This window comes from Carassius auratus, chromosome 47, assembly GCF_003368295.1.
Source record: "Carassius auratus strain Wakin chromosome 47, ASM336829v1, whole genome shotgun sequence".
Lineage (NCBI taxonomy): Eukaryota > Metazoa > Chordata > Actinopteri > Cypriniformes > Cyprinidae > Carassius > Carassius auratus.
The window spans coordinates 10,385,755-10,401,464 of record NC_039289.1 but is presented as its reverse complement, the minus strand read 5'-3'; the positions used below and the strand labels follow the sequence as shown (position 1 = coordinate 10,401,464).

The 15,710-nt window shown below is 38.9% G+C and overlaps 1 protein-coding gene across 2 annotated transcripts; it reads left to right on the top strand.

Moving 5' to 3' along the window:
- Positions 1-269: 269 nt before the first annotated feature.
- LOC113065079 (programmed cell death protein 4-like) lies at positions 270-9,433 on the top strand. Of its 2 annotated transcripts, none has more exons than XM_026236213.1 (12): positions 270-404; positions 903-954; positions 1,221-1,523; positions 3,899-3,993; positions 4,532-4,645; positions 4,774-4,995; positions 7,194-7,291; positions 7,372-7,489; positions 7,593-7,700; positions 7,777-7,887; positions 7,966-8,105; positions 8,809-9,433. In XM_026236213.1, the coding sequence occupies exons 2-12, from the start codon at positions 903-905 to the stop codon at positions 8,867-8,869; spliced, it is 1,422 nt and encodes a 473-aa protein (XP_026091998.1). In that variant the 5' UTR covers positions 270-404; the 3' UTR covers positions 8,870-9,433. The 2 variants fall into 2 exon arrangements, with proteins under 2 accessions (XP_026091998.1, XP_026091997.1); XM_026236212.1 differs by having other exon boundaries at positions 292-404; positions 861-954.
- The last annotated feature ends 6,277 nt before the right edge of the window (positions 9,434-15,710 follow it).

The window sequence follows — 15,710 nt, the reverse complement described above, 5'->3', positions numbered from 1 at the left end:
ACAAATAACTAAAGAAAGTCTCCCATGGTGGCCCTGGAAGATATGTCTGGGCCTGTACATTTTTTTTTTTTTTTACATATAATATATGCCAATTTAATAATATAAAAAGACAGAGGGACTTCATCTTCACCCCATGAGCAATCTGTTACATAATGACAAATTCTGTTACAGCATCCATCGCAGGGCGGAAAGTCACGATCTTTACCGAAGACCTCATAGAAAATACGAGAAAGACCGGATTCATTTCAACTCAATTTTCATTGGTCACTTTGTCATCCGCCTCTATTTTTCCAACCAATCAGAGAGCGCGCAGGACAGCATTACGCTATCGAGTTGCCGGGCAGAGAACACAGAATCAACATCAACGGAGCGTCTACTCGAACTTGGACTACGCGATAAAACAGGTTAGTGGGATTTATTCCTTATCGGCTGTATATTGTTTCAAAGCAACGTACTCTGCGATATTGAAGAAATTCGAATGTTTTATTTTAGACGCTGTGTCAAATATAGATAAAAATGGCGTTTGTTGGCTGCTAGTTCCGAGGCTTTGTTTATGTTTATGTTGCGCTCGTGCACTTGTTCGTGCTCGTAACACGATGTATTGAATGCATGCTCTACGTCAAAATTTAAACGCATTAATGATCGTTAGTACAAAAACTAAGTATTCCTCATCCAAAACACTTTGTTTTGGAGACTGCAGGTCTTCTGTCTGTTTGGTAATGGGATACATTCATTGTATCAGGCTTATGTTGGAGCCAAATGGACGCTGCTGATTGGAGCAGCTGCTTGTTCTCATTTATCCATTCATTTTTGCTTCACAAAGAAACTTGCATATTAACGTTAATATTTCTGCATTCTAGGTGCAAAGGCACATTTTATACCCCGTAAAACTTAATTTTCAGATGTTTACCATGGCAGCTGACTGTGAGGCATGGCTGAATGCAAACCCTGTTGGTAAGTTGATTTTTACTGCGATATTTAGGTATTTAATATCACAGTAAATGTTTCTAGGTCAGTGTTTCAGAATCGTTTGCCCTCATATTTGGTATGTGATATGATAAGTCTGTGCAAAGTTGCCAAGGTCAAGCCTATCACTTGTTTCTACTCTCTCAAATATATGTATAAGTGGCCCAAACTTTGGTCTCTAGTGCTAATGCTGTTTTAAAACATATGTTTAGTCTCATATAACACATGATATGCATATTCACATATAAACACAGAGGCTGGAAATCTCAGCGATTCCTTCCCCTCCGGGGACGAGGACAGCACCTTCACTGGAAACGTTGATAATGAAATCAATGGAAACTGGATCTCGGCTCCCACCGGCAGCATCCATGAAGCAAGACTCAAGGCCAAGGTGAAGAGACGCCTGAGGAAGACCTCCTCCAGGGACTCGGGCCGGGGCGACTCGCTGAGCGATAACAGTGATGTGGTCCGCTCTGTGGTGCCCCCCACCAGCCCTAAGGGCAAACTACTTAACAGGAGGTCGAGGATGGGCAAGGGACGAGGACTGCCCAAGAAAGGTATCCGTGCTGTTTGATTCCTTAACCAAGAACGATAGCTATATTAGCATCCACACCAATTGACAATACCATTCGGTTTATTATAAGCATGCTGCATTTTCCGATTATTATCCTCAAGGTTTTAAAAATCGTTCTGAAAGTGATTCCAAATGTGTCGTTTTTGTTGTGGTTTGGAGTTATTTATACTCGTAGATTTAAAACAATTAAAACCTTGTATAGTTAATCAGTTTATATCATCGTATAGTTCTCAAGTTACCGCCCCTGGAATCACTGGGGGGTTTTCTGTTTGGAATGTCGAGATTGGTTCAGTTGGACTCGGAATGCACGCATTCAAAGAAACTGGATTTAGAGAATTCTGAAAGTTCCGGAACTCCAGTGCAGGTTGGGATTTATTGGCATCAGTTCAGAGCGTAGAAGTGTTGACTTGGTTCCGTTCCAGCATCCGTTGTTTAATTTTTGCCAGTTTAGACTTGACTTAAACATCCGAGCGCTTCTTCACGCAAGCGGACTGACGCACTTCAGCAACTAAACTCCACCCACATTCACTCATACACCCTAAACAGACAGTCACTGCCGTTCATTCAGTCGCTGAGGGTTTATCACCCTTGTGTGCAACAGACCTGAATAATATAAGCAAGACTGCAAAAAATATTTAGATTTTGCCTCTCGTGACCTTTTCACCTCCCCCATCCCCCGGGAGATAACTTCGTGACATGCTTCTCTTTTTGATTCGGTCTGCGCTGGCACATTCGACCCCATTTGTGTTATGTAACCGCTGGTTAAGTCGGACTGCAGGGCTTGAGTTCCTGTTAGCGGTCTTTGGACAGAAGCCTTCAGATGAAAATATAGTTCATCATCATGAAAAGTGAAAACCTGACAAAACTGGATTACAGCATATTGACAATCTTCTTTGGAGGCTTTGCGGTCAGGCTGAGCAGAAGCTAGTTGTCGTGGTTTGCATTTAATCAGGGATTACAAATTGGTGACAAATTTTCATTGTCAGATAGTAATTAGTAATAAACAATTGTGATTACTAAAGCAATATTTTTTTTTCTTTGTCAATGATTAATTTGATAATATTAGGTTTTGAATCAAATTACAGTATTTTAATTTAGCTTTAATTCAGGCCATTTTTGTAAAGATTTTTTTTATTTATTATTATTATACTTTATTATGGTTCTTCTTTAATTCTGTCGTGCTAATTATTATCGTACTACTTATTTTTGCCTAGTGTCAATATTTTGGTAAATATTTAGGTCGGGGACATTTTAGAACATCTATCGTTAATTATGTAATGCTGTTGAAGTACAGATACGTTTTTGCACTAATGTTGAATGTTTTTAAAAGAGATTATGCTTTTGCAAGGATGGGAACGTTCTAGATGTTTCCGGAACATTCTGGAATATTCCAGTGCTTTCTGGAATATTGTGGGACTAGTCAAACAAACATCATCTAACGCACACTTCTTGAGTTTTGGATGTCTCACTTTTGGATAATAGTTTGTTTTATATATAAAATTAATTAATTAATTATATATCTTATTACATTTTGCAGTGCCATACATTTATTAGTGTCAGTGGAAAGTGGATAAAAAAGATGACTTAGAAATATTTAATGTTTTTAAAAGTATATATATATTTTTTTTTTACAAAAAAAAAAAAAAAACAATTTACCAGAGATTATATACAGTATGCCTATTTTATTATTAATAAAATCAGTTCCTTTTTTGAATCCTGTGGGGGAAAAAATAGTTTTTGGATGAAAAAAATAAGTATTCAAAGATTTAAGTTGACCAAAAAGAGAAATATTTCTAAATATATTGATATTTAGGATCTCTTAATATTTTTTATATATATATATATATATAATTTGATATGCTAATTGTATTATGAATCCAAGTTAAATATGGATAACTTGTAACTATTTTCAAAATGTAGTTTGCGTAAATGTGTACAGTCTTTAAATTCAGTCAAACGTTTATTAAGTGGGTAGTTCATCTAAAAATAAAAATGATTATTTACACACCCTCTTACCACTTCAGAACTTTATGATTTTATTTATTTTGCGGAGCACAAAAGAAGATATTTTGAAGATTAAGAACCGAACAACACCGGACCCCATTGACCTCCATTGTGATAAATAAATAATGTGCCACAGAAGAATGACAATCATTCAGGTTTGGAGCGACGTGAGGATGTAGCAGAACGTCACACTTAGCCTTGCGTGCACAGACTGCTGTATGCTCTTCTGCCATTGAGAGATGATTTCAGCACAGGGCCTGTGTGGGCAACATGACAAAGACACTTTCATTGACTTTCTTCTTTCTGTTCTCTGTTGACATGTCTTGGCACTGTTTCTGTGTTTTGTCTTCATAGGTGGGGCAGGAGGTAAAGGTGTATGGGGAACACCTGGGCAGGTTTACGACGAAGATAAAGTTGACGTCAAAGATCCCAATTACGATGCTGAGCAGGTAAAAGCCACACAATGTGCTTGCTTATGGTTTTTAAAGTAATAGTTCGTCCTAAAATAAAGCTTTGCTGAAAAATTACTTAATCTCAGATCAGAACCAATGGGTGCTCTGCACAGTGAATGGGTGCCGTCAGAATGAGAGTCCAAACCGCTGATAAACACATCACAATAATCCACACCACTCCAGTCCATTAATGTCTTGTGAAGTGAAAAGCTATGTATGTAAAACTGTCGAAGTTAAAGATCGGACTGGAGTGGTGCGTGTTATTTCTGGATTATTGTAATGTTTTTAACATCTGTTTGCAGTCTCAAGCCCAAAGCACACATTGATCATGGTACGCTGACGCAGTTTAATCATCAGAAGTGTCTGTGAACGGCCCATGAGTCGTCTATCTGCACTTATCTGCTGAATTTCTCCAAATCTGTTCCCATGAGGAAACGAGGTCGAGAGAATATTCAGAAAATGCTTATTTTGGGCTGGACTTTTCCCTTTAACCATGAAACGGTCACACAATCCATCAAACGTTGTGTTTCTGCAGGAGAACTGTGTGTATGAGACGCTCGTCCTCCCTCTGGACGAAGAGACGTTTGAGAAGACGCTCACTCCTATCGTTCAAGAGTACTTTGAGCACGGGGATGCTAATGAAGTGGCGGTGAGATTTATGGCTGTGTTGTTGAATGACGCGGTTCATATCTAATTAAGTGTTGTGCGTTTGAGTAAAAAACCTGAGGATCATGCTGCATTCGACTATAATCCGGACATCTGTCTCCGTTCCCGCAGGAACTGCTCGCTGAGCTGAACCTGGGCAGCATGCGAGGCGACGTGCCCATGCTAGCCGTGTCGCTAGCGCTGGAGGCCAAAGCCAGCCACAGGGAGCTGACGTCACGACTGCTCAGCGAGCTCTGCGGGTGTGTGCTCACAGCGGGCGACGTGGAGGCCTCCTTCCACAAACTTCTCAAAGAGCTGCCCGACCTGGTGCTGGACACACCTGGAGCTCCACAGGTGACCTGCTACAACTAGTGTAGAGTCGCTCCAGTGAGGCCCTTAACCGTGCACACTAAACATCAAAATATATTACCATATATGTGTTTATATATATGTGTGTGTGTGTGTGAAAAAACAAACACACAAAAAAAACAAACACACACATACACACAATCATATATAATTTGTTATATTTTTATATTTACCTTTTTATTTCGTTTTTAAAAGCCATAGTTTGATTTTGATATTCATTAATTTTACTATTAATTATTCCAGTTCCTTTTTTGGACCCTGTGGAAAAACAAAAAACAATATGTTTATGTTAAAAGTAAATATTTAATATTTCTAGTTATCTCTACAAGTGTTTTTAATATATATAAAAAAACGAATTAGTATATATTACTGCATGAAAGTTAGTATTATAGAATTGATAAAAATGATGTATTTAAATATATTATTATACTTAATTAAAATTCTATAATATCATTTTTTTTATATTATATTTGACAGTATGATCAGAAAGTGTACCAGGTTGAACTCAGAAAAAGATTGTAATTCTTTGCATAATTGTTTGTCAAATATTAATATTATATTTGATGTATAGGCCTCATATCTAATACATTATTTATATGCACATATATAAATGTATATGATTTATATGCGTGTATATATTATAATTTAGATATGAATATACACATAAATATATATTATTTCAGATATCATATCTTATTTATTAACAAATATATAAATGTTAAATATTGTTATATACCTTATATTAACAGCATTAACATTAAAATATTTTTCTTTATGGCAGTATTTAATGCTTTATTTCTTAATTCTATATATCACTACTATATGACCTAAGTTAAAAACAATTTTAAGTCTATGAACAGAAGTGATGATTAAATTGTTAAACACAACTTTGTTGTATGACATTTAATGATCAGCTACGCTTCATAATCATGAACTGCTCTAGTTGAGGCGTAGCTTTAATTTTTGCAGCGTAACATTTGCCACAGTTTCTGAGCTGCACGTTTCCTCTGCTAAAGGCTGCGGTTAACGATGGAAACTCTGTGGTCGGTCGGAGCACGTCTGTGTGATGCAGAGACTTTCAGCTGTTTCCTTTGGCTTCGTAGAAACAGCAGTGAGCTTGTGTGCAGAATGCTGGGTCAGCGCTGTGCATCAAACACATCATTACAGACACGAGGGCTCATGTTGCTCGAGCGGTTGAACTGGTTAACAGCCAACACAATCTGAATACAAAGGGTAGACGTGCCTAAACAGCACAAGAACAAATATTGACCTCCGACTGCATTCGTATGAACTGATGCGTGCTACTGCATCACAGACACTGTGTGTCCTCCAGCTTCACACACAGCTGCACCGCTTACAATAACACACACACACACACACACACCAGTGTCTCGAGGAGGAACTCAAGGGGCCTGTATATACTCTTCAAGTGAAAAGATTCAGTTCCTCTTTTTTTGTATCCTATGAGGGGTTTTTGTGTGTAAACCAGAAATGTGGAGAGCTCTTAGAATGAGCTGGAAATATGAAATGTTGATTTTTTTTTTTTTTTTTTTTAATGACAGATTTTAAATCTTTATTTTAGAAGAAATCAAGTTATATATTTTCTAAATTAAAAAATATTTAAATGTAAGTATTTAATATGAGTAAAATGTAATAAAAATATATAAAAATATATTTTATTTAGGAAGGTGCGATTTGAAAATAGAGAAAAAGGTTGCCAAAAATAAAAATAAATGATTTGTATATATTTTAAAATGTAACATTTTATTATTACTATTTAATATTACTGTTTAATAATATTTAATACTTTTATTATTTGTCAGAGTTTTTAAATCCTTAAAAGCAATTGATATAGTTTAATTACGAATAATAAATGATTTCTTGATGTTTTTGTGTCAGTAAGAAATATGGAAATAATTTCAGAATGAGTGATATTTATCTGAAAATATTATTATTGTTGTTGTTGTCGTTTTACGTGTGACTCAATTAATGGTAGATGGTACAAAAAAAGCTAATGTTTGAACCAAAAATGGATCAAGATTAAAGCTGATCAAGCAATTATAAATAATATTAATGCTACAAATCGATTATATCTAATATTGAAATAATATAATCTGTTAAATAATTAAAACATTCACCAAATGAGTGATCTTTAGCTGGAAATGTTTCCTTTTGTCTTCCAGATGCTCGGTCAGTTCATCGCTCGAGCCGTCGCAGACAACATCCTCCCAAAGAGCTTCATAGATGGCTACAAAGGACGTGTGGATTGTGAATACGCCAGGTACTGCGTGTGTTCCTCTCGGTGGGTCTGGTTCTGTGTTTTGACGGCGTGTTTGACGTGGGTTTGTGTGGTTTGATCAGAGCGGCTCTGGATCGCGCCGCCGTGCTGCTGAGGATGAGCCGATGGACCGGCCTGCGCATCGACAGCCTCTGGGGCTCGGGCGGCGGCCAGAGACCTGTCAATCAACTCATCAAAGAGGCAAGGACACGCCCATTCACCGCATCCTTCGTCTATGAGCTGGAAGATGTTGAGCAGCACCACATATACTCAGTCTCTAACTCCATGATGGCTGTTGTTGCAGGTGAACCTCCTGTTGAAGGAGTATCTGTTATCAGGAGACACGGTGGAAGCCGAGCGCTGCTTGAGAGAACTGGAAGTCCCACATTTCCATCACGAGTTTGTTTATGAGGTAATAACGGCAACAGAACCGGATCTTTCGAGGAAAGCTTGTGCCTGATTATTAATAGTTGTGTTATATTTCCCAGGCGGTTATCATGGTTCTGGAGTCTAACGGCAACAGGACGCTTCAGATGATCCTGCAGCTGCTGAAGTCTCTGTGCGCCTCCACGGTCATCACTGTGGACCAGCTGAGACGGGTACGGCGCCACCTGCCGGTCAGTTTGAGTCACTGCAGCTTAAGAAGCAGATGTACAGTGAATGCTGTCCTCTTGCAGGGCTTTGAGAGGGTGTACGTGGACATGGCTGATCTCAGTATCGACGTGCCGTGTGCGTATTCGCTTCTGGAGAAGTTTGTGGAGCAGAGCTTCGATGCCGGCGTCATCGATAAAAAACTCCGAGACCTCTGTCCTTGTCGGTGAGTGAGGCCTTTTCTGTATAACAAACGTATATAATTTTATTATTATAAAACTATTTATTCTGTTACGTTCCATCTCAACTATTATCAAAACTATTTTTTTTATTTATCCAAATAAACGTATTGTTTTCATTGTTGTCATTCGTTATGGATAATAGTAGTGTATAAACACTATTTATTATTACACACAGAAATATTTAAGAATTTATACAATTATTATACATCAAAACTTTTTTTTTTGTTATGTACCCGAATTAACTTTTCATTATGAATGGTAGTAACGAATAAAAAATTATATACAAAAATATAAATTACATCAGAAATATTTAGATATCTTGCACCCAAGTGAACTAATTGTTTATATTATGATATTATTATTATTAGTAGAGGTAGTAGCACTGTATATTTATTCTTATGAATAATAATACATTTTTACATAAATTATTTTGCATCATTTCTGAATAGCAATAATGTATAAACACACACACACACACACACACACACATATATATATATATATATATATATATATATAAAAATGTGTGTTTATACATTATTGCTATTCAGAAATGACAAGTGTGAGATTATTTATATATATATATATATATATATATATATATATATATATAAGAATAACATTTATTATTAGTGTTATAATGTTGTCGTATCCGCATCTGTTTCGTTCGGTCTGTTTCTGTGTCAGGGGCCGTAAGCGGTTCGTCAGTGAAGGAGACGGGGGGCGTCTCAAACTCTGCAGCTTCTGAGTTCAGGAGTCCTGCGAGCCATTTCTGTGGCAGCTGCTCCAGTCGTGACCCTCGCTGGAGTTTTGTATTTCCTTCATGTTGCTTTTATTTGTCACGAAGCTTTAAATACTAAAACCTTTCCTCCTGTCAGAACACAGTGGGACCGAAGGGCCAGGCACTTTCCAGTCTGAAGGAGACGCAAGATCCTTCTGATATCACTTGTATAAGCTAATCCTGAAAGTGCCACACTTATGAGCTAGTCATTCCCTGTTTAGTATTCCTGAGTTCACTGCCAGAGCTCTCTCTCTCTCTCTCTCTCCTGGGCTGCTTTTGTATTCTGTGCTCCAGTTTACTCTTCCCTTTATCTCCTCTGACTTCTCAAAGATGTCACTTCTGATGGTCACCGACGAAAGGACAAACCTGAGCATCGCACAGCAGCTGGGGATCATTTCACAGGAGTGTCCAGAACATTTATTTTTATATTTCAGGAGACTGGTGGAAGTGAAATGCACCTAACTTACTTTTTGTTCAAAACGGTTCATGAATAAATGATAATAAATTGTCGTCATCATTGATTACTGGTAATGACTTGGGAGTGTGTGGTTTCATAAAGACAATTAATATATATATATATTTTTTTTTTTTAGGGTGAAAAATCCATCATGACATTATTAAAACCAGCATAAGTTACAATAAAATTATTAAATATTACTTTACATTTATTTAACATCTGGAGTGGAGGGAAATATACCAGACTACAATTTATATAATTAGCGATTAAACACTGAAAGTGTGTATTAGATGATAGACACAAGGAGAAATGAAACAAAATATTTAAATTAATGTATTTTTAATCAATATTCACTACATATTGAAAACAGTATTCAATACATCACAAAATAGCTAAATATTGGCCCAATTATTGAATGCTTCTGAAAGTCTCTTCAAGGCTGCATTTATTTGATCAAAAATGCAGTAAAATATATTAAAAATTTATATATACAGTAATTAATATATATATTATTGAATATATTCCTGTTCTGGCAGAGCTGGATTGTTGGCAGCCATGTTTTTGTGGAAACGGTGACACTTTTTTTTTGTTATTTTTACTAACTGAATGAACATTTCTCTCCATAAAAAAGCTTTTGTAGTTTTGAAGATACATATATATTTAAATATGATATTTACAAAGAGGAATGTACTTAAAAACTAGACCGAGGGATGTGCCCTCTGACCGACTGAATGAGTGATACATGCAGATCTCCGGTTGTGGTGATGGAAGTGTGTCCTACTCTGCTCTCTCACACTCCTTCAAAGCCAGTTCTTGTTGTCTGATGAGCTCCTGAGCGTCCTGCTGCATCTTCTCCAGTTTCTCCAGCGTCACGGACTTCAGAGGAAGCAGTTTGGGTTTGCACAGGACCATGGTGGGAACATCCTCCACGGAGAGCTGACCTGCACACACACACACACACACACACACACACACACACACACGTGCTGGCTGTCAACGAGATCATACAGACTAGAGTTGAGCTGAGGGTGAGAGTTTGAAAAGCTGCGTGCTACAAACAAATGCAGCAGCGCTGAGCAAAACACCACAAGAGCAGTCGAGAAAACTCACCTTGTTTAGGGAGAACCTCTCGAAACACTGACTTCACTTCAGGCATCCTGCTTTAGCGAGGAATCCCTTAATGTCACGCAAAAAAATAAAAAAAAAATAAGTTCGAGAGTTTAACTTTATGTACTGTATTATAAGTGTCCGGATGTCAGTGAAGGACCAACGTCACCGCTCATAAACGACCGTTGGTTTACATTAACAAAAACGCATAAAACACGCTTCGCTTCGTGGATTTACTGTTGTTGATCTCGTCAGCTGGTGTCACACGCACTTCCGGTTCCGGTCTCGCTCTGTTGCCGCCTCGCGACGCTGACACGCGGATCTGTGTTTCAGAGCACACATCGGAGACGGGATCATTTTTGTTTAATTAATAGATATAGTGTTCATAAAGCGAGCTGTCTGTAAGTCAAACCTACGGCTGTTTGAATTTGCCATTGGAAATGTTTATAGTAGAATTACAGACTTTGTTTCGCTTCATAAAAGCAACTCAAATAAAAATAATATACATATTTCTTTATTTCTTAATTAATTAACTGTAATTATAACAATTATTATTATTGCTGTTGTTGTTGTTAGTGTTATTATGTTATTGCTGGTTTTTAACACATACTGATCATTTTCACTCCAAAATCAAAGGAAAAAATGTTTTGTAAAATAAGTATATAAAATAAGCCCAATTCTTGACCGTTATTTTATATATACAGGTTCTGGTCATATAATTAGAATATCATACATTAGAATATAACTAATTCTATTCAAAAAGTGAAACTTGTATGAGAGCCCAGGTTACTCTGATAGTGCCCTTCAGCTCTTCTGCATTCTTGGGTCTGGTTAAGGTCAGGTGAGTTTGCTGGCCAATTAATAACAGGGATACCATGGTCCTTAAACTAGGTACTGGAAGCTTTGGCACTGTGTGCTGGTGCCAAGTCCTGTTGGAAAATGAAATCTGCATCTCCATAAAGTTGGGCAGCAGCAGGAAGCATGAAGTGCTCTAAAACTTACTGGTATACGGCTGTGTTGACCTTTGACTTCAGAAAACACAGTGGACCAACACCAGCAGATGACATGACACCCCAAACCATCACTGACTGTGGAAACTTTACACTGGACCTCAAGCAATGTGGATCGTGTGCCTCTCCTCTCTTCCTCCAGACTCTGGGACCCTAATATCCAAAGGAAATGCAAAATTGACTTCCATCAGAGAACGTAACTGTGGACCATTCAGCAGCAGTCCAATCCTTTTTAAAGCGAGACGCTTCTGACACTGTCTGTTGTAAAAGAGTGGCTTGACACAAGGAATGCGAAGCTGAAACCCATGTCTTGCATACGTCTGTGTATAGTGGTACACAGCACTGACTCCAGTTGCAGTCCACTCTTTGTGAATCTCCCCCACGTTTTTTAATGGGTTTTGTTTCAATCCTCTCCAGGGTGCGGTTATCCCTGTTGCTTGTACACTTTTTTTCTACCACATCTTTTCCTTCCAATAACAAAATTAGTTCGATATTCAATTCAGCTCCAGATAATACGTTATTTTCTAATTTCTCAACCCCCTCTTTTTTTCCCTTCGCGACAGACAGACTTAGCTCATTCACTTCGCAACCTTTGAGGTAAACGGAAGTGCTGAATTATAAAGCAATAAACGACAGTAAAAGCCAATTAATTTTATTAGAACTATTAGTGAACTCAATTACCACACTATAGTAGCCTAATAAAATACAAAATGTACAGGTTTCTTGTTCCGAAAGGACAAAAGAAAACAATTTTAGCTCACTAGGACACAGCTACCACCTCCTCATCCATTTGCGGCAATGAGGTTGGAGAAATGGATGAGTTGAGTTCATCAGCAACTTCCGACGGTGTCAAAAGCACAAATACACCCACTCAAAAATGCAGCAATTCTGTCCCAAATGATTTAAACAGGACGGATCCTTACCAGCCGGTTCTCTTTTTGAAGGGAGAGAGAGATGTTTTTCGGCCGCTTGGTATCAGTCACGGCCGTGGCTTGAATATTAGATTCAAGCCATGAATATTAGATTGATAAATACCCGGCTGACATTACATCAGGTATCCCACAAAATGCAAAGTACACTTCCAAAACCATCTAGAATTAAGTTATTGAAATTTTGGCATCCATGGTTCTAAAAACAATAAAACAGAAATATGACACTGCTGATTCAGCTGCATTCTGTTTGAAAAGTGATGGCACAAGGGATTGGTGCAACACTGAAAATCTCCATCCATCCATCCATCATCTTCCGCTTATCCGGGGCCGGGTCGCGGGGGCAACAGTCTAAGCAGAGACGCCCAGACTTCCCTCTCCCTAGCCACTTCCTCCAGCTCTTCCGGGGGGACCCCGAGGCGTTCCCAGGCCAGCCGGGAGACATAGTCCCTCCAGCGTGTCCTAGGTCTTCCCCGGGGCCTCCTCCCGGTGAGACGTGCCTGGAACACCTCCCTGGGAAGGCGTCCAGGAGGCATCCGAAATAGATGCCCGAGCCACCTCAGCTGGCTCCTCTCGATGTGGAGGAGCAACGGCTCTACTCTGAGCTCCTCCCGAGTGACCGAGCTTCTCACCCTATCTCTAAGGGAGCGTCCAGCCACCCGACGGAGAAAGCTCATTTCGGCCGCCTGTATCCGGGATCTTGTCCTTTCGGTCATGACCCACAGCTCATGACCATAGGTGAGAGTAGGAACGTAGATTGACCGGTAAAGAGAGCTTTGCCTTACAGCTCAGCTCCTTCTTCACCACGACAGACCGGTACAGCGACCGCATTACTGCAGAAGCTGCACCGATCCGTCTGTCAATCTCACGTTCCATCCTTCCCTCACTCGTGAACAAGACTCCAAGATACCTGAACTCCTCCACTTGAGGCAGGAACTCTCCACCAACCTGAAGTGGGCAATCCACCCTTTTCCGACTGAGAACCATGGCCTCGGACTTGGAGGTGCTGATTCTCATCCCAGCCGATTCACACTCGGCTGCAAACCGTCCTAATGCACACTGAAGGTCCTGGTCTGAGGATGCCAACACGACAACATCATCCGCAAAAAGCAGCGACGAAATCGTATGGTCCCCAAACCGGACACTCTCCGGCCCTTGGCTGCGCCTAGAAATTCTGTCCATAAAAATTCTATTTAAGAACATTCCATTAAAATCAAGGACCGTGACGTCGCCCGGCATGGCGCAGCCGGGGCCCCACCCTGGAGCCAGGCCCGGGGTTGGGGCTCGTATGCGAGCGCCTGGTGGCCGGGCCTTCCCCCATGGGGTCCGGCCGGGCTTAGCCCGAAGGAGTGACGTGGGGCCGCCCTCCTGTGGGCTCACCACCTGCAGGAGGGAGCGTAAAGGGCCGGTGCATAGAGGATCGGGCGACAGTCGAAGGCGAGACCCCCGACGACCCGATCTCTGGACACGGAATCTGACACTGAAAATCTGTCCATTATAATTCGTTTTGTGTGCAATGGTGTGCCAGAGGAACATCTATAATGATAATATAATGAGCCAGTGTTATGATGGAGCATCAGTGATGAGTGGGGTGCGAGGTGGTGTTCAGGCATTACAACAAAGGTTGGACAGGCATATCCCCTACATCCACTGCTAACCACCAGCTTCATACATGCGATTCAAAGTGCACCTTGTGCTAAAAGATTCTTTGACTTGTCAGGCTCCCTGCACTCTTTTTTCAAGCATCATTTTGTCTCTCAGAGATACGATTGCCCGTATCTCAAAAGGCTGTTGGAGATCTGCTGGACAAGTCATTTTGAAGTCACAAAATGTGTGGTGGTTAATGAGGAAGTTATTCTTGACATTCTTTTCAAGCTTTCCAATGATGATAATGCATCAGTTGTCCTTGCAAAAGAATCATCCGGGCTTCTTTCTCAGCTGAAACAACGCCATTTTTTTTAAAAACGGGCAAATTTCTGATACATGTTCTTGCCATTTTAAAACCAGCTAATGCCATCCTACAGTCTTAGCAAGTTGATTTGTGAAGTGCAGCTGAAGTTGTGCAGGGATGTCTTGCTGCACTGAAAAATCTCAGAGAAAATGACACTGAATTTCAGCAGTACTGCACTGACATGTCTACTGTTGAGCCCTCACCAAAACGTCTAAGGACTGTGAATCCCTCCTATGGTGACTCTGTCATTTTTTTCACCTTTAGGGCAAGAAGGGCAGTCAGGTTCTGAATGTGCCACTGCATCTCTAAGATGACAGATGCTGAACATACTAGATCAGAGATAGAAAACAGGTTTTCCACAAAGGATTTACAGCTGATGCAAGCCCTCTCAGGTTTAATGCCAAAATCCAACACATTTCTTGACATCCAGTTGCTTCAACCTCTCTGTAGTCTTGCAGGGGTTGCAAAAACTGAACTCCAGAATGAAAATCTTGTTGTCAGACCAATGCTGTAAATATATTATAGTGACAGAAGTAGATATTTTTTAAGACCTGCCCTGTTTTCCTCAAATCTAAAGTCACTAAACTGATACAAGATCTATTGTGTGGTAAAAAAAAAAAACATATTGTAAAAAAAAAAAAAAAAAAAAAAAAAAAAAAAATATATATATATATATATATATATATATATATATATATATATATATATATATATATATATAATGAATGTACAAAATAACAATGGCCAAAAATCTGTAATTTTATACATATTAAGAGCCGTGAGACTAATTCTTAAGAAAAACAGCATTTCAGACAAAATTTACATTTTTAGTTTTTAACAAGTTTGTTTTAGTTGATGTAAATAGTTAATTTAAAAGAACTGCCCCTTTTATCAAATCTAAAGTTACTTAATTGATACAAGATCTGTTAAGGGGTCAAAAAAATTGCAAATGCAAAAAGAGGATGTAAAAGTAAACATGTTAACCATTTATATATACACTAATAAGTTACTAATAGTTGCAAAATATGTACAAAACATATTAAATAAAAAAATAAAAATAATTAAATGTATGCATTTAACAGACGCTTTTATCCAAAGCGACTTACAGTGCATTCAGGCTATCAATTTTTACATATAATGTGTTCCCATCGAACCCCCAACACAAACAATAGCAAACAACCCTAACAAATTAACCCAAATTAACTTAAAATTAGAGTGTGTCACCAGGTGTCTTCAATATTGAACCTTTTCACAATATTCAAATTTTCTGAGAGACTGAATTTGGGATATTCCTTAGTTGTCAGTTATAATCATCAAAATTAAAAGAAATAAGTTTCACTTTTTTAATGGAATT

Bases quoted from the DNA above. Each gene is read 5' to 3' on its own strand.
- LOC113065079 (XM_026236213.1), top strand. From the start codon at position 903: ATGTTTACCATGGCAGCTGACTGTGAGGCATGGCTGAATGCAAACCCT. The intron at 7,292-7,371 runs GTACTGCGTGTG...TGGTTTGATCAG, and splicing joins GTGGATTGTGAATACGCCAG to AGCGGCTCTGGATCGCGCCG. The intron at 7,490-7,592 runs GCAAGGACACGC...CTGTTGTTGCAG, and splicing joins TCAATCAACTCATCAAAGAG to GTGAACCTCCTGTTGAAGGA.